Here is a 17,829-nt window from a genome sequence, read left to right on the forward strand (position 1 = left end):
ATGTGATTGAAAAAAAATTCAAAAAAATATGTTTTTAAAAAAATTTAAAAAAAATATTTTTTTTTTTGAAAATTTTTTTCGAAATTTTTTTTTTTTTTGATATCCAATCACATGTGATTGTAAACTACAATCACATGTGATTATGTATATCAAATCCAATTACATGTGATTGAAAAAAAAAATCAATTTTTTTTCAAAAAAAAATTCAACCGAAAACAAACTTTAATTCGGTGATTTGATCAAGTTTTGATCAAAAACTTGGTGTTTAAAGGTTTTAGCACAAACTTACTGAAATTCGTCATTTTACTAAAAAACAATGTTTTCAATCACATGTGATTGGATTTAAAATGCAGAATCACATGTGATTGGGTTTTACAATCACATGTGATTGGCATGCAGAATCAGATGTGATTTACTGCATATTAAATCCAATCACATGTGATTGAAAAAAATTTGAAAAAAAAAATTTCGAAAAAAAAAATTTCGAATTTTTTTTTTTAAATAATTTTTTTTTCAATCACATGTAATTATCGCGCCACGTGTCGCACTCTGATTGGTCCCTTGAATCTCAACTTAAAATTTGATTTCATTTGAATATTCCTCTACAATATTAATTATACATGACGAGTCCCTCGAGTACTATTAGTTTGTTGAAATGACTAACAACTTTTCTAAAATTAAACTCGCGGGTTACACTTTTATTCAAAAAAATAATTTGTATATAATAATTCTAAAATAATATAACTTATATTTTACTAATTTTACGTTTCATTACAAATTTTCAATGTACTCTAATTATTACGTAGTATATAATTTATATATTAAACATATATTAATGGTGAACAAAATTGTAGTCATTAAGTTACTAACACCATCTAAAACCACTTTTAAAATTTGTCAACACCATGGACTCAAACTCAAAAGAACTTTTATTTTTGTCAATACCACGAGGTCTTAAACTCAAAAAAAAAAAAATTAAAATTTGTCAACATCACGAGTTCTTAACTCAAAAAGAATTATTAAAATTTGTCAACACCACAGGCTTTTAAATTAAAATAAATAAATAAATAAATAAAATTAAAATTTGTCAACATTGCGAGCTCTTAAATAATTCTTATACTTTTCCTATTTTTTTACCATCGATATTTATATACTAATATGAACTGCAAATTACATTTTTTCGTAATTTTTACAAACTCGTGCAACGCATGGGCTCAAAAACCTAATATTATGATATATTACATATATTCATTAGAAGAAACTAATGATATTAACAATATTGTATAATTATGATATATATATATATATATATATATATATATATATATATATATATATATATATATATATATATATATATATATAGTGGTAGGATCAAGAGGGAAGTAACCAATCGGGGGGAAGCGAGGGGAAGCAAATGTTTTTTTTTTTTTGTTTTTTGAAAAAACTTTGTTCACGAACATTATAGATTGGATAAAAATATGAACATTTAATAAAGACACTTTGTGATAAATGTTTTTATTTTGGCAGGAAAACGCTCGGAGAAGTAATATATAACAATTATCTTGTTTTCGAGCGTATGTTGAGATTTTAGATATTAGTGTATATATATATATATATATATATATATATATATATATATATATATATATATATATATATATATATATAAATATATACATATATATATATATATATATATATATATATATATATATATATATATATATATATTAATATTAATTATACTACATTCAATTAAATGTTAAACAGAAGCAATAAAATAAAATAAGCAAAGTAAATTATATTGTATAGTTATGTACTGCTCCTATGTACTACTTGATACGTAACAGGGAATCGAGTTTTATGCGAGATATATCGTAATATTTTTTTTTTGAAAGGCAAGCTTGCATCAGTCCGGACCGAAGCCTAGTCATCATTTGCACACACACACGCTTTCGGGCAGGAAACCCGAACCACACTCTGAGGATCCGATCCTTTAACCATCCCGAGGGGCAGGCGGGCCGGACCTTAGTCCCGGAGCGGGTCGGTAAAACCTTCCCTTTGCGCCACCTTCAAGGAATATATTTCAATTCCTAGAGCGGGTGACGAGGTTCGAACCCGAGACCTCTAGCCCTGCGAGTACACAAGTGTAACCGCGGTACCGCTGGACCGAAGATCCGTTGGTGATATATCGTAATATTATAAGAAGGAAACCTGGGTAATAATATTGGAACTTAAGACATCGTAACATTCAAATTAAGACTTTGAAAATTAGATGCCAAGTTTAGTTAAATTAATTTATGTAACCATTTTTAAGGGTATTGGAGGATCTTTCTGACCTCATTTGATTGATCTTGTAGTCCTAGTGTGTTGCGACACATTGGAGTATGATTGAGATGGTCCTAATATGTTGAGGCATATTAGAGTCAATACTAGTGTGTTGTGACACACTAGAGTATGATCGTGATAGTCCTAATGTATTGAGGCATGTTAGAGTAAGTTCTAGTGTGTTGCGACACACTAGAGTATGAATGAAATGGCCTAGTGTGTTGCGACACACTAGATAATGTTGGTGATTGGCCTAGTGTGTTGCGACACACAAGAGAATGAATGAGATGGTCTAGTGTATTGCGAAACACTAGAGAATGATGATTTGATGCCTTGTTTGCCGAGCATGGTTAAGTGCATGTATATGTATACTAATATAGTATGTTCTGACTAAACGTTGTTGCCCCTCTTGTTGTTGCTATTTTTATAGGTTCTTGAAAGGATAAAGGTAAAGGCAAGCTGGATGCTTGATTGACCCGGTTAGATTTGCTTGGTGTGAATAGAGGATTAATTGTGCTTGGTAGTGTTAGTGCTCATTTTGAGAAGTAGAGATACCCTAGGATCATGCTCGTGTACCTATTTGATTTAGGTCAAACGGGTCGGGTTGTTAGGATAAGGTTGTTTGTTAAAGCCATGTTGGTTTTATTGTAAATTATCATCAAATAACTTGTTTTGGATGTCAAAACATGATTTGCGACATTTGGAATGTAATGGTATGTTTTGGTTTGAATTGTGGTGCAAAATCTGGAGTTCTAGACTGTAATGGATCGCAAGTTGCGATTCTGCGATCCATATCAGAAAAAATAACCCAGAGATCAATATAAATATAGCGGATCGCGATATGTAGTTCGCAGGTTGTGATCTATGTTTTGTTGGGATCGTAGACTGTGATCTTTAGATCGCAGGTTGTGATCAGATGCTGTAAAAAATGTATGGCCGTTTCAAATGGAAGCTAAGGTAACTTGAGGAGAGGATTTGGTTACTAGGTGTAGTTCTTGGTGTTTGAGTGTGTGTGGAATGGCTGAGGTTTGGCAAAGGTTATAAGTCTTGGTATAAATAACGGTGGAAGGTGAGTATTTATACCAATGTACATCACCTCCTTTCATTGTGTATATCATCAAAAATGCACATCATTTTTATGTCCTAACAATATAGATTTTGCTAATCTATATTTCAATGAACTGATTTTGCTAGCTGATAGGACCACTAGGGATCACAATGTCCCATTTATAAAGTTAATGAGTTGATGTGTAATGATGCCCTAAGTCCAATTTTGTATATAGGGCTCATGTGTATCCATCAACTCCTAGACCCAAGTGTAGCTTGAAGATATTTCATGCACCAATAGGTGAACATGAAGCACATTTGACACGAGCTAACCTGCAGTAACTGAGTCTACAAGGGAGCCTGTTGCATAGTCTGGTGGCTCAGACTCTAAAGTGAATCAAACTAACATAGCTTCAGGAGGATCTACTCCCTAAGGAGGCACATGTATGGAAACTCCCAAGTAGAATGAAAGCATGGATGAGGTGATCCCACCTTATTCAATCCCCCATTCACCATTGCCACGAAAGAAGTAAATATATCCTACACCAACCCTATAGACTCACCAGTCCATATGAAGAAGACTCCCATTTCAAACCTCCAAAATTAGGCATTCGTGGACTCCCACATCAAAAAATCCACTAGAGTTGATGTTGAATCGACACCTCTAGATGCAGCAACCATTCTACAATCACCTCTGTTGGAGGCTGAGTATGAGAATATCACCTCAAAGACTCAGCTATCGCCAAATAGGGTAGTAGACTTTGATTCCCACATTGCTGCCACTGAATCAGTGAACATCGAAGAAGATATTCCAATCCTGGACACATATACCCCTATCATAACTCAAGAAATATAACTTCACCCATCTTACCCTCAAGCGAAAACTTGACACTCCTATCCCCAAAAAGAAGCTCCTTACACATTCTAGCACAAGTTGTCAATGCATCATCTAGATACAAGATGATGTACATGCCTCCAAACCTTCTATGTTTAGTGATCGCTCTCCTCATCACTAGAAAATTTGTGAGGACATACCAACTTGACCTATACATACTGTTAGATCCCGCTCAACATGATGCACATGTGACTTTTGTGAGCATTTTTAATGCAATAACGCATATAACCTCGCAGTTTGATGACAAACTAGCAAGTGTACAGGCTGAGATTAATTAACTGAACAATAATATGGCAACTGCAATGAGTTGGTGTAAGTGAGTTGGTGCTTGGAGAAATTAGAGATGAAAGGAGTCAGACTCTGGATGCTGCCAATATCAAATTCCAATGGCAGAGTTTCGATGGTAGATTGAGTCTAGAATTTAACTAAGTGTTTTATTTGAGTCTGGAAGAGTTAGTATGATAAGAGTAGTTTGAAAGACTTCAGACTCTGACATGCATGGACTCCGACATAATCACAAGGACATCAAACTCTGACACATCAGCTTGTCATAAACTCAAGACTCAAGAGATGATTAAAAGACTTGGATACACAGAGTTTGGGTCAAGATTAAGATTAGAAGATCTCAAATTTCTATTGGGGGATATAGATAGTTTACTTGCACTAATTTGTTTATTTGTAAGTTTGTTTTCTTCCTTCCGGTCTGAACTTTCGCGATTTGTCGTTATGACTACGGTGGTGCGGAGGAGTGTTAGACTAGATATTATGGTTAGCCCATCCCAACCCATTTGTAGGTTTAGGATTTCTAGTGTTTCTATATAGTCTCTATTAATACCTATCAATAAAACATTATAACATACGGATTTCATTATGTAACATAAAATAGCCACAAATGAGTCGGGCTAATCTCTAGTCTAACAATCTTTATTTCCATGTATATCGTTAGTTAGTGAGATAACTAGATATTATAGATATTGATTACGATTTGTTAGACTACTTAGTTAGTCCATATGTTTAGTCCATGATCATTATTGTTTGGGCTCAGCCCATGTCTCCTTTGTAGGGTTTACTTATATATATGCTTTGTAATATGTACGCTTATGGGACATGAAATAATATCAGATTAGTTTCCAACATGGTATAGAGCCAGATCTTCTAGGGTTTATTTTTTTTTCCCATGTATCTCACCTCCGTGTTCACTGAACGGCCGATCAATTTCCACTTGAAAAACAAAGATAAGAAGATTCTCTTTTGCCTTCTTTTATTCTTTCTTCATTGTTTAGATTATTATTATCATTCCTTTGACGTGTTTGATTTTGGTTCATACAAATTCTATTTGGTAATTCTAAGAGTCACTCACATACGTATTATTTATGTTTTCTCACTTCCTCATCATAGATGTTATCTTAGCATGTGCAACTTTAATTTATTAATTTTTCATTTCAAAAGAGTAAGCATCGGAACTACAACAAAGGTTTAATTCTTAGTGGACCATTGAAGCATTCAATACATAGCTACGGTTTGTTTAAAAAAAAAAAAAAAAAGAAGGTGATAGCAAACTGGTGACCCGACTCTTTTCGTTTTGCTCAACAACTCAAATTGTAACACTGTTTTAGATGGCGCAACCTTCTAATCTCTCAGAAGACGAATTACTAAATATTATAGAAGCCCAACAAAATTTGATTAGGGCTAAATCAACAAATTATTCAGGCCCAACAGCAGGCGCAACAACAGGCCCAACAGCAGACCCAATGCTTTTACACAGCCCAGCCCACTTCTTTCACTCCAGAGACTATTCTTCATAGTGCATTCAGTGCCATGACTCCTCAGGATTATGGTGCTGTTGGGTGGCACATGGACACGGGTGCGTCTTCACATCTTGCCTCTTGTATTAATAATCTTAGTACTGTTTTTAATAATTGCAAATATTCATCAGTAGCCGTTGGTAACGGGAACACCATTCCCGTCACTAACACTGGCCATAGCTTGTTACCCAATGTCCACAGGCCGTTACATTTAAATAATGTACTTGTAACCCCCAACATCATTAAAAACCTTATATCCGTTCGTCAATTTACCCGTGATAATCTAGTTTCTGTTGAATTTGATCCTTTTGGTTTTTCTGTGAAAGAGTATCTGATGCATCGTTTACTTCTTCGATGTGATAGCAACGGGGATCTCTACCCGGTTACATCACCCAACCCTCGCCCTTCTCAGCAGGCTCTTCTCACCAGTCAAGTTACATGGCATCAGCGTCTCAGACATCCTGGACATGATGTTTTTCGAAGACTCCTTTCTAATAAAGATATTATTTGTAATAAATCGACATCCCCCATTCTTTGCCATGCCTGTCAGCTTGGTAAACACGTGCGACTCCCTTTTTCTGTTTCTAGTTCTAATGTTAATGCTACGTTTGATATTATCCATTCAGATTTATGGACATCTCCCGTTTCCAGTCTTAGTGGCTTAAAATATTATATCATATTTCTTGATCATTTTTCGCATTATGTATGAGTTTTTCCGTTACGCAATAAATCTGACGCACTTACCACATTCATACAATTTCGTACATTTGTTCGCACTCAATTTAACAAAGAAATCAAAGCTTTTCAATGTGATAGTGGGGGTGAATTTGATAACACCGCTTTCCATCAACTCCTTCAAACTAATGGTATTCAATTCCGATTCTCCTGCCCTCACACCTCTCAGCAAAACGGGAAGTCCGATTTCATGCTCCGCACCATTAACAATCTAATTCGCACCCTACTCTTTCAAGCTCATCTCCCACCCACTTACTGGGTGGAAGCTCTCCACATGGCAGCCTACCTACTTAACATTCTTCCCTCTTCCGCCATTAATCATGACATCCCGCACACCCGTCTCTACAAACAAAAACCTAACTATGCCACTCTCCGAGTCTTCTGTTGCCTCTGCTACCCTCACCTTCACACCACCCACAAACTTGCGCCTCGCTCCACTCCATGTATTTTTCTTGGGTACCCTTCCAATCATCGGGGTTACCGCTGTCTGGATCTTACCACCAACAAAATAATCCTCTCTCGACATGTCACCTTCGATGAGACCTGCTTCCCATTCGGTTCCATGACACCCACTCAACCACCATCCTATTACTTTCTGGACCCTCCACCAAATATCTTTTCCCGAACATTTCATCTACCACCGGAGACACAGCCTTCTCCTACTGAGGCTACCCGCACCACACCTCTACCTCATCCTATTATGGAGCCACAGCCTCCTCCTACCGAGGCTACCGACCCCACACCTCCACCTCATCCTATTCCAGAGCCACAGCCTCCTCCTACTGAGGCTACAAATTCATCTACTTCTCTCTTCACTCACCCCATGATCACCCGCACCCGCCTTGGTACCACCAAGCTGGTTCAATGTCTCAACCTCCATACAACTGTCATATCTCCCGTTCCCCGCACTTACACTGAAGCTCTTCACGACCCTAACTGGAAACAAGCTATGACTGATGAATATAATGCTTTAATTAACAACAGTACTTGGAAACTTGTGCCTCGCCCTTCGGACACGAACATAGTTCGCTCTATGTGGATATTCAAGCACAAGTATAATGTAGGTGGTAACTTGAGCAGGTATAAGGCACGACTCGTTGCTAACGGTCGAAGCCAGCGGGTTGGCATTGATTGTGATGAGACTTTTAGTCCGGTTGTTAAACCGGCATCCATACGCACAGTTCTTAGTTTAGCGGTTTCTAGACATTGGCTTGTTCACCAGCTAGATGTTAAGAACGCTTTTCTACACGGACAACTTTATTAGACTGTCTATATGCATCAGCCTCCCGGGTTTCGCGATCCTCAATACCCGGATCATGTCTGTTTATTACAGAAATCCTTATACGACCTTAAACAGGCCCCTCGCGCATGATTTCAGCGGTTTGCTAGTTATGCTCAGAGGATCGGCTTTCACCAAAGCCGTTGTGACACCTCTCTTTTCATTTACCGCCAGGGATCTGATACAGCCTACCTGCTTTTGTATGTTGATGACATTGTGTTGACTGCTTCTTCCACAGGTTTACTTCAACGGATCATCACTTCCTTACATAACGAATTTTCTATGACAGATTTGGGCCCTTTGAACTACTTTCTTGGCATTAATGCGACTCGTACTGCATCTGGAATGTTCTTATCTCAGAAACAGTACGCTACCGAGATTATAGAGCGGGCGGGTATGCCCACATGTCATCCCTGCAGGACCCCGGTTGAACCAGGGGCCAAACTTACCAGTCACGGCCCTGCTGTGAAAGACCCAACTCTGTACCGCAGCCTTGCAGGAGCTTTACAGTATCTTACATTTACTCGTCCTGACATCTCTTACGCTGTACAACAGATTTGCTTGTTCATGCATATGCCCTCAAACGAATCATTCGATATATTCAGGGCACTACCGATCTTGGTCTACAGCTCTATGCATCTTCTCCGACTACATTGGTCGCTTACTCTGACGCTGATTGGGATGGTTGCCCCACTACCAGACGCTCTACTTCTGGCTATTGTGTTTTTCTCGGCAACAACCTTTTGTCATGGTCGTCCAAGCGGCAACTCACGCCCTCCCGTTCCAGTGCAGAGGCAGAATACCGTGGAGTTGCCAATGCCGTTGCTGAGACTTGTTGGGTTCGTAATCTTTTGCGAGAGCTTCACTGTCCCCTCACTTCAGCCACTCTGGTTTATTGTGATAATGTCAGCTCCGTCTATCTCTCTACTAATCCGGTTCAACATCAGCGGACCAAGCATATTGAGATTGATATTCACTTTGTTCGCGATCTTGTTGCTCAGGGACAGGTACGGGTCTTACATGTTCCGTCCAGATATCAGTTTGCCGACATCTTCACCAAGGGTCTACCGTTTGCATTATTTGACGAGTTCAGATCCAGTTTGAGCGTCCGGAGTACTCCCGCTTCAACTGCGGGGGGATGTTAGACTACTTAGTTAGTCCATATGTTTAGTCCATGATCATTATTGTTTGGGCTCAGCCCATGTCTCCTTTGTAGGGTTTACTTCTATATATGCTTTGTAATATGTACGCTTATGGGACATGAAATAATATCAGATTAGTTTCCAACAGGATTATGCTTCCTATTATATCTCAAGTGTATAAATAGCCCAATGAGGATGTCATTGATCTAATGTGATACGTACGCCTAATCTGCGATACTTTTTAATTGTGTATAAATTAATACAATATACAATTCGAGGTATATCTTGTTGAAATAATAAGGTCAAGTATGGGAGGCAATATTAGGTGAGTTCTATAGTCAACAAACACATGCAAAGTTGTGTTTTGAAGACTTTTGTGCACAAATTATTTACCATGATGCCATTCTCTTCTACTATAAATACATGATCTTGCAAGCTTCAAAATGCATCCCAACACATTCTTCCTTCATGTGTTCTAGTAGTCTAATAGAGAGTTTGTGAGATATATCTCCTAATTACAAGAGATATAAAACTTGGTACTTATCCTTGTAATTAGAGCGAAGTGTAATTCCTATTATTCATATTAGTGAAACGTTTCTTTCCTTGCCCGTGGTTTTTACCCTATTGGGGTTTTCCACGTTAAATCTTGGTGTTTCTTTATTGTCATTATTTCAAGTATTACTAGCAGGTTTGCTATAATTCGGTGTCGCTTTTATCAACAAGTGGTATCAAGAGCTAAGGTCTAATATCTAGTGTGTATTAATCTACTTATCGTATGCTCTGTGGTTGCCACGGGAGTGGATCGTCCACATCAGAAAATAAGTAAGATTATTTTCACTCGGTAAAAGTCCTTGGGTGTTATTTCAAGAAAAATAGTATTGTCGAAAAGAAGATTGTAATTATAGCAATGTCTACGAAATTTGAAATTGAAAAATTTAACGGGAGTAATTTCTCGTTATGGAAATTAAAGATGAAAGCTATCCTGAGAAAGGATAAGTGTTTGGCGGCCATCAGTGGACGTTCCGCTGAAGTCACTGATGAAAAATGGGAAGAGATAGACGGCCAGGCTATCGCAAATCTTCATCTGGCACTAGCAGATGGCGTTTTGTCTAGCATAGAAGAAAAGAAGACGGCGAAAGAGATTTGGGATCACCTCGTAAAATTGTACGAGACCAAATCACTCCACAACAAGATATTCCTTAAGAGGAAACTTTATGCGCTACGCATGAATGAATCTACTTCAGTTAATGAGCACATTAATTCTTTGAATACTCTATTTTCTCAACTCGCTTCGTTAAGTTGCAATATAGAGCCAAAAGAACGTGCTGAACTTTTACTTCAGAGTCTACCTGACTCGTATGATCAACTCATTATTAACTTAACCAATAATGTTCTCTCGGAGTATCTAGTCTATGATGAAGTTGCGGCTGCTATTCTAGAAGAAGAAAATCGGCGCAATAACAAGGAGGACAAACATGCCGGTTCACGACAAGTGGAGGCCTTGGTGATGTCAGGAGAGAGATCAACGGAACGTGGCCCAAGTGGGAGTCACAATCATGGTAAACCGAAGTCTAAAAAGAAGAAGACCTATACATGCTACAATTGTGGCAAGAAAGGTCACCTGAAGAAGGATTGCAGGAGTTTAAATAACTCAAATCCTCAAGGAAATATTGTAAGCACTTTAGATGATGGGACTGCTTTGGTTAGTGAAGCAGTGGTAGCAAATGAAGGCAGAAAGACATTTGTTGATGTCTGGTTATTTGACTCGGGAGCTACTTTTCACATGACCCCTAGAAGAGAATGGTTCAAACAATATGAACGTATCTCAGGAGGATCTGTATACAGTTGCAATGATCATGAACTAAAGATCATTGGAATTGGAGATATCATTCTGAAGATGCACGATGGTACAGTTCGTACTATTCAAGGTGTACGACACGTGGAGGGTTTGAAGAAGAACTTATTGTCTTTAGGACAATTGGATGATCTTGGTTGTAAAATGGTGATACATGAGAAGATCATGATAATCAAGAAAGGCGCGGTTGTACTTATGAAAGGAGAAAAGGTGGGTGCTAATTTATACATTCTGAAAGGCGAGACGGTACAGGAATCGGAAGCATCTGTTGCTTCGAATAGTTCAAGTGATAAAGTTGCTATGACATGGCATCAAAAGCTTGGACACATGTCTGAGCAAGGTATGAAGATTCTTGTTGAAAGAAATCTTATTCCTGGTCTTACAAAGGTATCGCTACCTTTCTGTGAGCATTGTGTAATCAGCAAGCAACATCGCCTGAAGTTTAACACATCAAATTCTAGAAGTAAATTGATTCTAGAATTGGTTCATTCTGATGTGTGGCAAGCACCAGTTCAATCCCTAGGAGGAGCAAAGTATTTTGTATCATTTATTGATGATTACACTAGGAGATGTTGGGTGTACCCAATTAAGAGGAAAGCAGATGTGTTTGAAGTTTTTAAAGTTTACAAAGCGCGGGTTGAACTTGATTCTGGTAAAAAGATCAAGTGTTTAAGGACGGATAATGGAGGAGAATACACTGGTGATGAATTTGATAAGTTCTGCAAACAAGAAGGTATCAAAAGACAGTTCACGACGGCATACACTCCTCAACAAAACGGAGTGGCAGAGCGGATGAACAGAACCTTGTTAGATAGAACAAGGGCGATGTTGGCAACTGCAAGCTTGGGGAAATCATTCTGGGCAGAAGCGGTCAATACTGCCTGTTACGTGATAAATCGGTCACCGTCAACTGCAATTGAGTTGAAGTCACCGATGGAGATGTGGACTGGAAAACCAGTTGATTATTCAGACCTTCATATATTTGGAAGTCCTGTGTACGCAATGTACAATTCTCAAGAAACGACAAAGTTGGATCCGAAGTCCAGAAAGTGTTTGTTCTTGGGGTATGCTGATGGAGTTAAGGGGTATCGCTTGTGGGACCCCACTGCCTACAAAGTAGTCATCAGCAGAGATGTTGTCTTTACAGAAGACAAAGATCTTGAAGATGTTAGCACGTCAAAAGAAACTATACCGATACAAGTGAGTAATGAATTTCATAAAGATTCTTCTGAAGCAGTACCAGAGCACGATGAAAATCAAGTAGTCGTTGATGAAGCTCCAGCGACTCGTATTTCTAATCGGGAAAGGAAACGTCCAGGGTGGCACTCGGATTTTATTATGGAAAGCAATGTTGCATATTGTCTTCTAACAGAGGAAGGAGAGCCAACAACTCTTCGCGAGGCACTGAATCATTCAGATGCATCTCAGTGGATGACGGCTATGCAGGAAGAAATTGAAGCTCTTCATAAAAATAAAACATGGGAACTTGTGCCATTGCCAAAAGGTAGAAAACCTATTGGAAATAAATGGGTGTATAAGATCAAGCGAAATGGCGATGATCAAGTGGAGCGGTATCGTGCAAGACTGGTGGTTAAAGGATATGCTCAGAAAGAAGGTACGGACTTTAATGAAATATTTTCTCCTGTGGTTCGACTTACAACAATTCGAGTAGTTCTAGCGATGTGTGCTACATTTGATTTGCATCTAGAGCAGCTAGATGTGAAAACTGCATTTCTTCATGGAAATCTTGAAGAAGAAATTTATATGCTTCAATCAGAAGGTTTTGAACTACAAGGAAAAAAGAACTTGGTTTGCAGGTTAAAGAAATCTCTGTATGGTCTCAAACAGGCGCCGAGATGTTGGTACAAGAGATTTGATTCTTTCATAATAAGCCTTGAATATAACAGACTTTATGCAGACCCTTGTGCATATTTCAAGAGGTTTGGGGACAATGATTTTGTCATTTTGCTGTTATATGTAGACGACATGTTGGTTGCAGGCCCCAACAAAGATCGTATTAATAAGCTGAAGGCTCAATTGGCTAGGGAGTTTGAAATGAAAGACTTGGGTGCCGCAAACAAGATTCTAGGGATGCAAATTCACCGAGACAGAGATAATAGGAAGATTTGGCTTTCTCAAAAGAATTATTTGAAGAAAGTCTTGCAGCGCTTCAATATGCAAGATAGTAAGCCAATCTCAACCCCACTTCCTACTAATCTCAAGTTATCCTCCGTTATGTGTCCTAGCAGTGAATACGAGAGGAAAGAGATGTCTCGCGTACCGTATGCATCAGCAGTGGGAAGTTTAATGTTCGCAATGATATGTACAAGACCAGACATTGCACATGCAGTGGGAGTAGTTAGTCGGTACATGGCGAATCCTGGTAAAGAGCATTGGAATGCGGTAAAAAGGATCCTTAAATATATCAAGGGAACCTTAGATGTTGCATTATGTTATGGGGAACCGAAATTTATTGTCAAAGGGTATGTTGATTCAGATTATGCAGGTGATATCGATAAAAGTAAATCTACCACTGCATATGTTTTCACACTTTGTGGTGGAATAGTAAGCTGGGTTTCAAAACTGCAGTCAGTTGTGGCGACGTCAACAACAGAGGCAGAATATGTAGCAGCTACTCAAGCTACTAAAGAGGCAGTATGGTTGAAGATGTTGTTGGAGGAACTCGGACACAAACAAAAGAATATCACTCTATTTTGTGACAACCAGAGTGCCTTGCATCTTGCAAGGAATCCGGCATTTCATTCAAAGACAATGCATATACGAGTTCAGTATCACTTCGTTCGTGAGAAAGTGGAAGAAGGAACCGTGGATATGCAGAAAATTCATACTGACGACAATGTGGCCGATTTTCTAACAAAGTCAATCAACCGTGACAAGTTTATTTGGTGTCGTTCCTCATGCGGCCTAGCGGAAACGTAAGCAACATCATTGGCAAGGAAGGATTATCGTGTGAAGATTGATTGAGCTTCAATCAAATCTTCAAGTGGGAGATTGTTGAAATAATAAGGTCAAGTATGGGAGGCAATATTAGGTGAGTTCTATAGTCAACAAACACATGCAAAGTTGTGTTTTGAAGACTTTTGTGCACAAATTATTTACCATGATGCCATTCTCTTCTACTATAAATACATGATCTTGCAAGCTTCAAAATGCATCCCAACACATTCTTCCTTCATGTGTTCTAGTAGTCTAATAGAGAGTTTGTGAGATATATCTCCTAATTACAAGAGATATAAAACTTGGTACTTATCCTTGTAATTAGAGCGAAGTGTAATTCCTATTATTCATATTAGTGAAACGTTTCTTTCCTTGCCCGTGGTTTTTACCCTATTGGGGTTTTCCACGTTAAATCTTGGTGTTTCTTTATTGTCATTATTTCAAGTATTACTAGCAGGTTTGCTATAATTCGGTGTCGCTTTTATCAACATATCTTGTGTTCATTACAACAAACGTAATACCACAATCAATTATTGAAACACTGTCTTTGAATCGAATTTTCTTCAACAAGCAAAACACAAAACAATAAAAAAAAAATTAGACTGGCCAGGACCTTTTTCATATTTACTATGTATGTAGATGTGAGAAGTTTTTGGTCGATATCCCAATTTTTTTTCCTTGCGGTCTTTGAGTTTGGGCAGTTATCTCTTATCCTCATCCTGGTATCAAACGATGTGCCAAATTGTAAAGAATCAATCGTTATAGTTATTAAGATAATCCTTATTTACCATAATCATCCTAAACAACATACCTAGCTTCCAGAAGTATGATGATCTTTTAACACACCTTCTCTGCCTCCTTATCCTTCGTATCCTCTTCATTCTTCTCATCCTACATTAAATCTTCGAAGTAAGACTTTGCTATTGCACATTACCCCTTATATACTATTTGTCTCGTTGTTTTTTGCTTGTTTGACTCCTCCAAACGACATCTTAAGCATATTACATCTAATTCTAATTTTTAATTACTACTTAAAATAACTAGAAAACATTTCATGGAAAAATATTTAATTAAAAATCATTTTCTTATTAGTTCCAACCAAGTTTATATAGGGCATAACATTTATGCTATTGATAGTATAAATTATTTGTGCCTTGTAGTTGTCCATTACCAAACAAGAAAATTTTATATTTTTATGTTTAGGCTTTGACTTCGTCCTAAGTCTATTGTGCCTCGATTAAAATACATATTTAAAAAAAAATGACTGTCACATGTATTTTTTTGTTAACTTTTGAGTCTTATCTTTTATTTTTTACCTACTTTGTTGTCTTAAATGTATAAAGTAGGAGCAAAAAAAAGTTTTATCACATTATTCTTATCCATTTAGAAAAGTAGACAATTAATTTGTAATATCACAAAAAGAATAGTAGACAATAGATTCGGGACGGATAAAGTATAGCATGAAACAACTATGCACAATTCCCACAAACTTTATAACAACAATTAATAAATTAATAAACAACATTAATTACATAACAAACAATGGTTAAAATCATTAATTTACATCAGGTTAATTGACAAATAGTATTTAAATGATCGCAACTTATAAAAAAGATGCTACTTTTTTTGAGTTTTTTGTAAGAACGAATTATAAACACGCATAGTTTTTACAACGTCCGGCTGTTTTGTCTGAATTAAATTTTATGTGATTTTCATTTTAGTTACGTGATGTAATACGATATCTTTTTATCGTAAACTTTTTTTGATTTTTTTGTTTGGAGGTCAAATCTAATCCAATTGGTTTAGTTCTGTGAGTGATCCTAAGTAGTGTATTGTTCTTAAGTTGCTTTATGTATGTTTACATAAAATGATCTTCGTTACATCTAACGAAAATTTGATGAAAGTGCGTTATATGTTGTTTTGTTAAAAACCGAAATTACTACATAGTAATATATTTCTCATGATTCCCAATTTACTACATGTAATATATTTCTCATATTCTAATTGTTTAATTACTTCTTAAGATTCTGAACATTCTTAGTTGGAGTATTTTATGTCTGACTGTCTGTTGGTTCACTATATTATGTTGTTAGTGAAACACATATTATAGTTCTGGTATAAAAACATTTGTACGAATTCAACTTTAGTATGTAAAGATATGATAACTTACTTGAAACTCCAATGCCTTCTTCAATTCATTTAAAACTATTCTCATGGTTGGTCGTATTTCTCTATCATCATGTAAACACCGGTAGACAATGTTTAGGAAAGTAGTCAATGATCTAGGCACGATTTCTTTAGTTATAGCTTTAAATACAACCTCATTTTGTTTCTTGCTTTCAAACTTGTGTTTCATGAAACTGAGTAGCGACTGTCTCTCATGTTTGAGGAGTGTATACGCTTCTTTACCGGATAATATCTCAAACAAAGCCACGCCAAATGAGTAAACATCAGATTTTATTGTTAAAGTACCCGACTTTAAGTAGATTGGGTCCACATAGTACTTTGTGCCACAAGGATGATCAATGGCGAAGTTTGTTTCCACATTCATTGTACACATCAAAGAAAGTCCAAAATCACCGACTTTCGCCTTCCAATCATCAAACAATAGGATGTTAGCAGTTTTGATGTCCCTGTGTATCACCACCTCTTTTCTGCGTATACCTTCATGAAGGAAATTCAGCCCTGTCGCAACATCGATGCATATTTTAAGTCTGTTTTTCCATGTAAGACTAGCATTATTCAAATGCCTATCAAGACTCCCTTTAGATGCATACTCAAAAACAATGAGTTTTTCATTAGTTTCGTTGCTATATCCAATAAGACCGATAATGTTTTCATGATTATACTTATAAAGAATCTGCAGCTCATTGTAATATTGTTTCTCCCCTTGACCTTGACTTTTATCCAACTTCTTTACAACAATAGTAGAATGTTCATTAACGTTTCCGTGTGCATGTTTTCCTTTGTATACTAGCCCAAAACCTCCTCCTCCAATGCAATTCGCACGATCAAAATTATGAGTGGCCAATTTAATGTCATCAAATGACATTCTCAAGGGGTCCTTGTGGTTTTCCTGTGAATCAAGAGACACTAGATAAATAAATTAGCCAATGATAATAATCTATTAGCACTAACGTTTGTATGTATTTTTGTGGAAGTAGATAGAAAGTCAATAGTTCAGCAAGTTTCATCTGCATCAATTATGACACCTACCCGATCCACAAATTAAAACTATGATCATTAAGGAATTACAAAGTCGAAACTATTTCAAATATGATTAGATGTTTATTTGTTTTAACAAACTTAATTATACTACTTTTACTATCGCTCAATAACCACACGTCTTAATGAAGTATATATTCATCTTCTACATCTCCAGCCTAGTGCCATCATCATCAGCAGCCAACTCAGGCGACCTCAACCAAACGTTCATGCGAGGATTGCAAAATAATGCTGGTAAGTAAGGGGGTTATATTTATATTAAGAGTTTTTTAATTAAGTATATACATTTGTAATTTGTAAATGCTAATATTCTAAGAATTCCGATGAATAGTTACTAAATGCTATGTGGCATAATGGTTGATTACTTTTACATGGTTCACGGAGAGCTTCGGTTCGAATTCAATTGGATGCAGGTGTGATGGCTAGTGCAACCAGCATGAGCACAGTCTTTGTTGTACCAGAAGGGGAGGTCAGGCCATGACAATGCTGCCATATCTCTTTTATCTTCTAAGTGTGTTTGCAGCTGATTCGAAGACAGCAACGGTTATCCTACTTCA

The 17,829-nt window shown here is 37.0% G+C and overlaps 2 protein-coding genes across 2 annotated transcripts in view; one reads left to right on the plus strand and one right to left on the minus strand.

Moving 5' to 3' along the window:
* The first annotated feature begins 8,086 nt into the window (after positions 1-8,086).
* Positions 8,087-9,237, plus strand: LOC139901666 (uncharacterized mitochondrial protein AtMg00810-like). Its single transcript, XM_071884351.1, has 3 exons — positions 8,087-8,131; positions 8,267-8,638; positions 8,698-9,237. The coding sequence occupies exons 1-3, from the start codon at positions 8,087-8,089 to the stop codon at positions 9,235-9,237; spliced, it is 957 nt and encodes a 318-aa protein (XP_071740452.1).
* Positions 9,238-14,540: 5,303 nt separating this feature from the next.
* The window catches only part of LOC139898111 (uncharacterized), a 66,088-nt gene continuing 62,799 nt past the window's right edge, over positions 14,541-17,829 (minus strand). The window contains exons 5-7 of the mRNA XM_071880819.1: positions 16,218-17,123; positions 14,859-14,938; positions 14,541-14,766 (exon numbers count right to left, since the gene is read on the minus strand). Coding sequence (XP_071736920.1) covers positions 14,885-14,938; positions 16,218-17,123 — 960 coding nt within the window. The 3' untranslated portion in view covers positions 14,541-14,766; positions 14,859-14,884. The remainder of the gene's footprint in view (positions 14,767-14,858; positions 14,939-16,217; positions 17,124-17,829) is intronic.

This window comes from Rutidosis leptorrhynchoides, chromosome 3, assembly GCF_046630445.1.
Source record: "Rutidosis leptorrhynchoides isolate AG116_Rl617_1_P2 chromosome 3, CSIRO_AGI_Rlap_v1, whole genome shotgun sequence".
NCBI lineage: Eukaryota > Viridiplantae > Streptophyta > Magnoliopsida > Asterales > Asteraceae > Rutidosis > Rutidosis leptorrhynchoides.

Coding starts and splice junctions, on each gene's coding strand:
- LOC139901666 (XM_071884351.1), top strand. CDS start 8,087: ATGCATCAGCCTCCCGGGTTTCGCGATCCTCAATACCCGGATCAT. Junction 8,132..8,266: donor ATCCTCAATACCCGGATCAT/GTCTGTTTATTA, acceptor ATTTACCGCCAG/GGATCTGATACAGCCTACCT. Junction 8,639..8,697: donor GTCCTGACATCTCTTACGCT/GTACAACAGATT, acceptor CGATATATTCAG/GGCACTACCGATCTTGGTCT.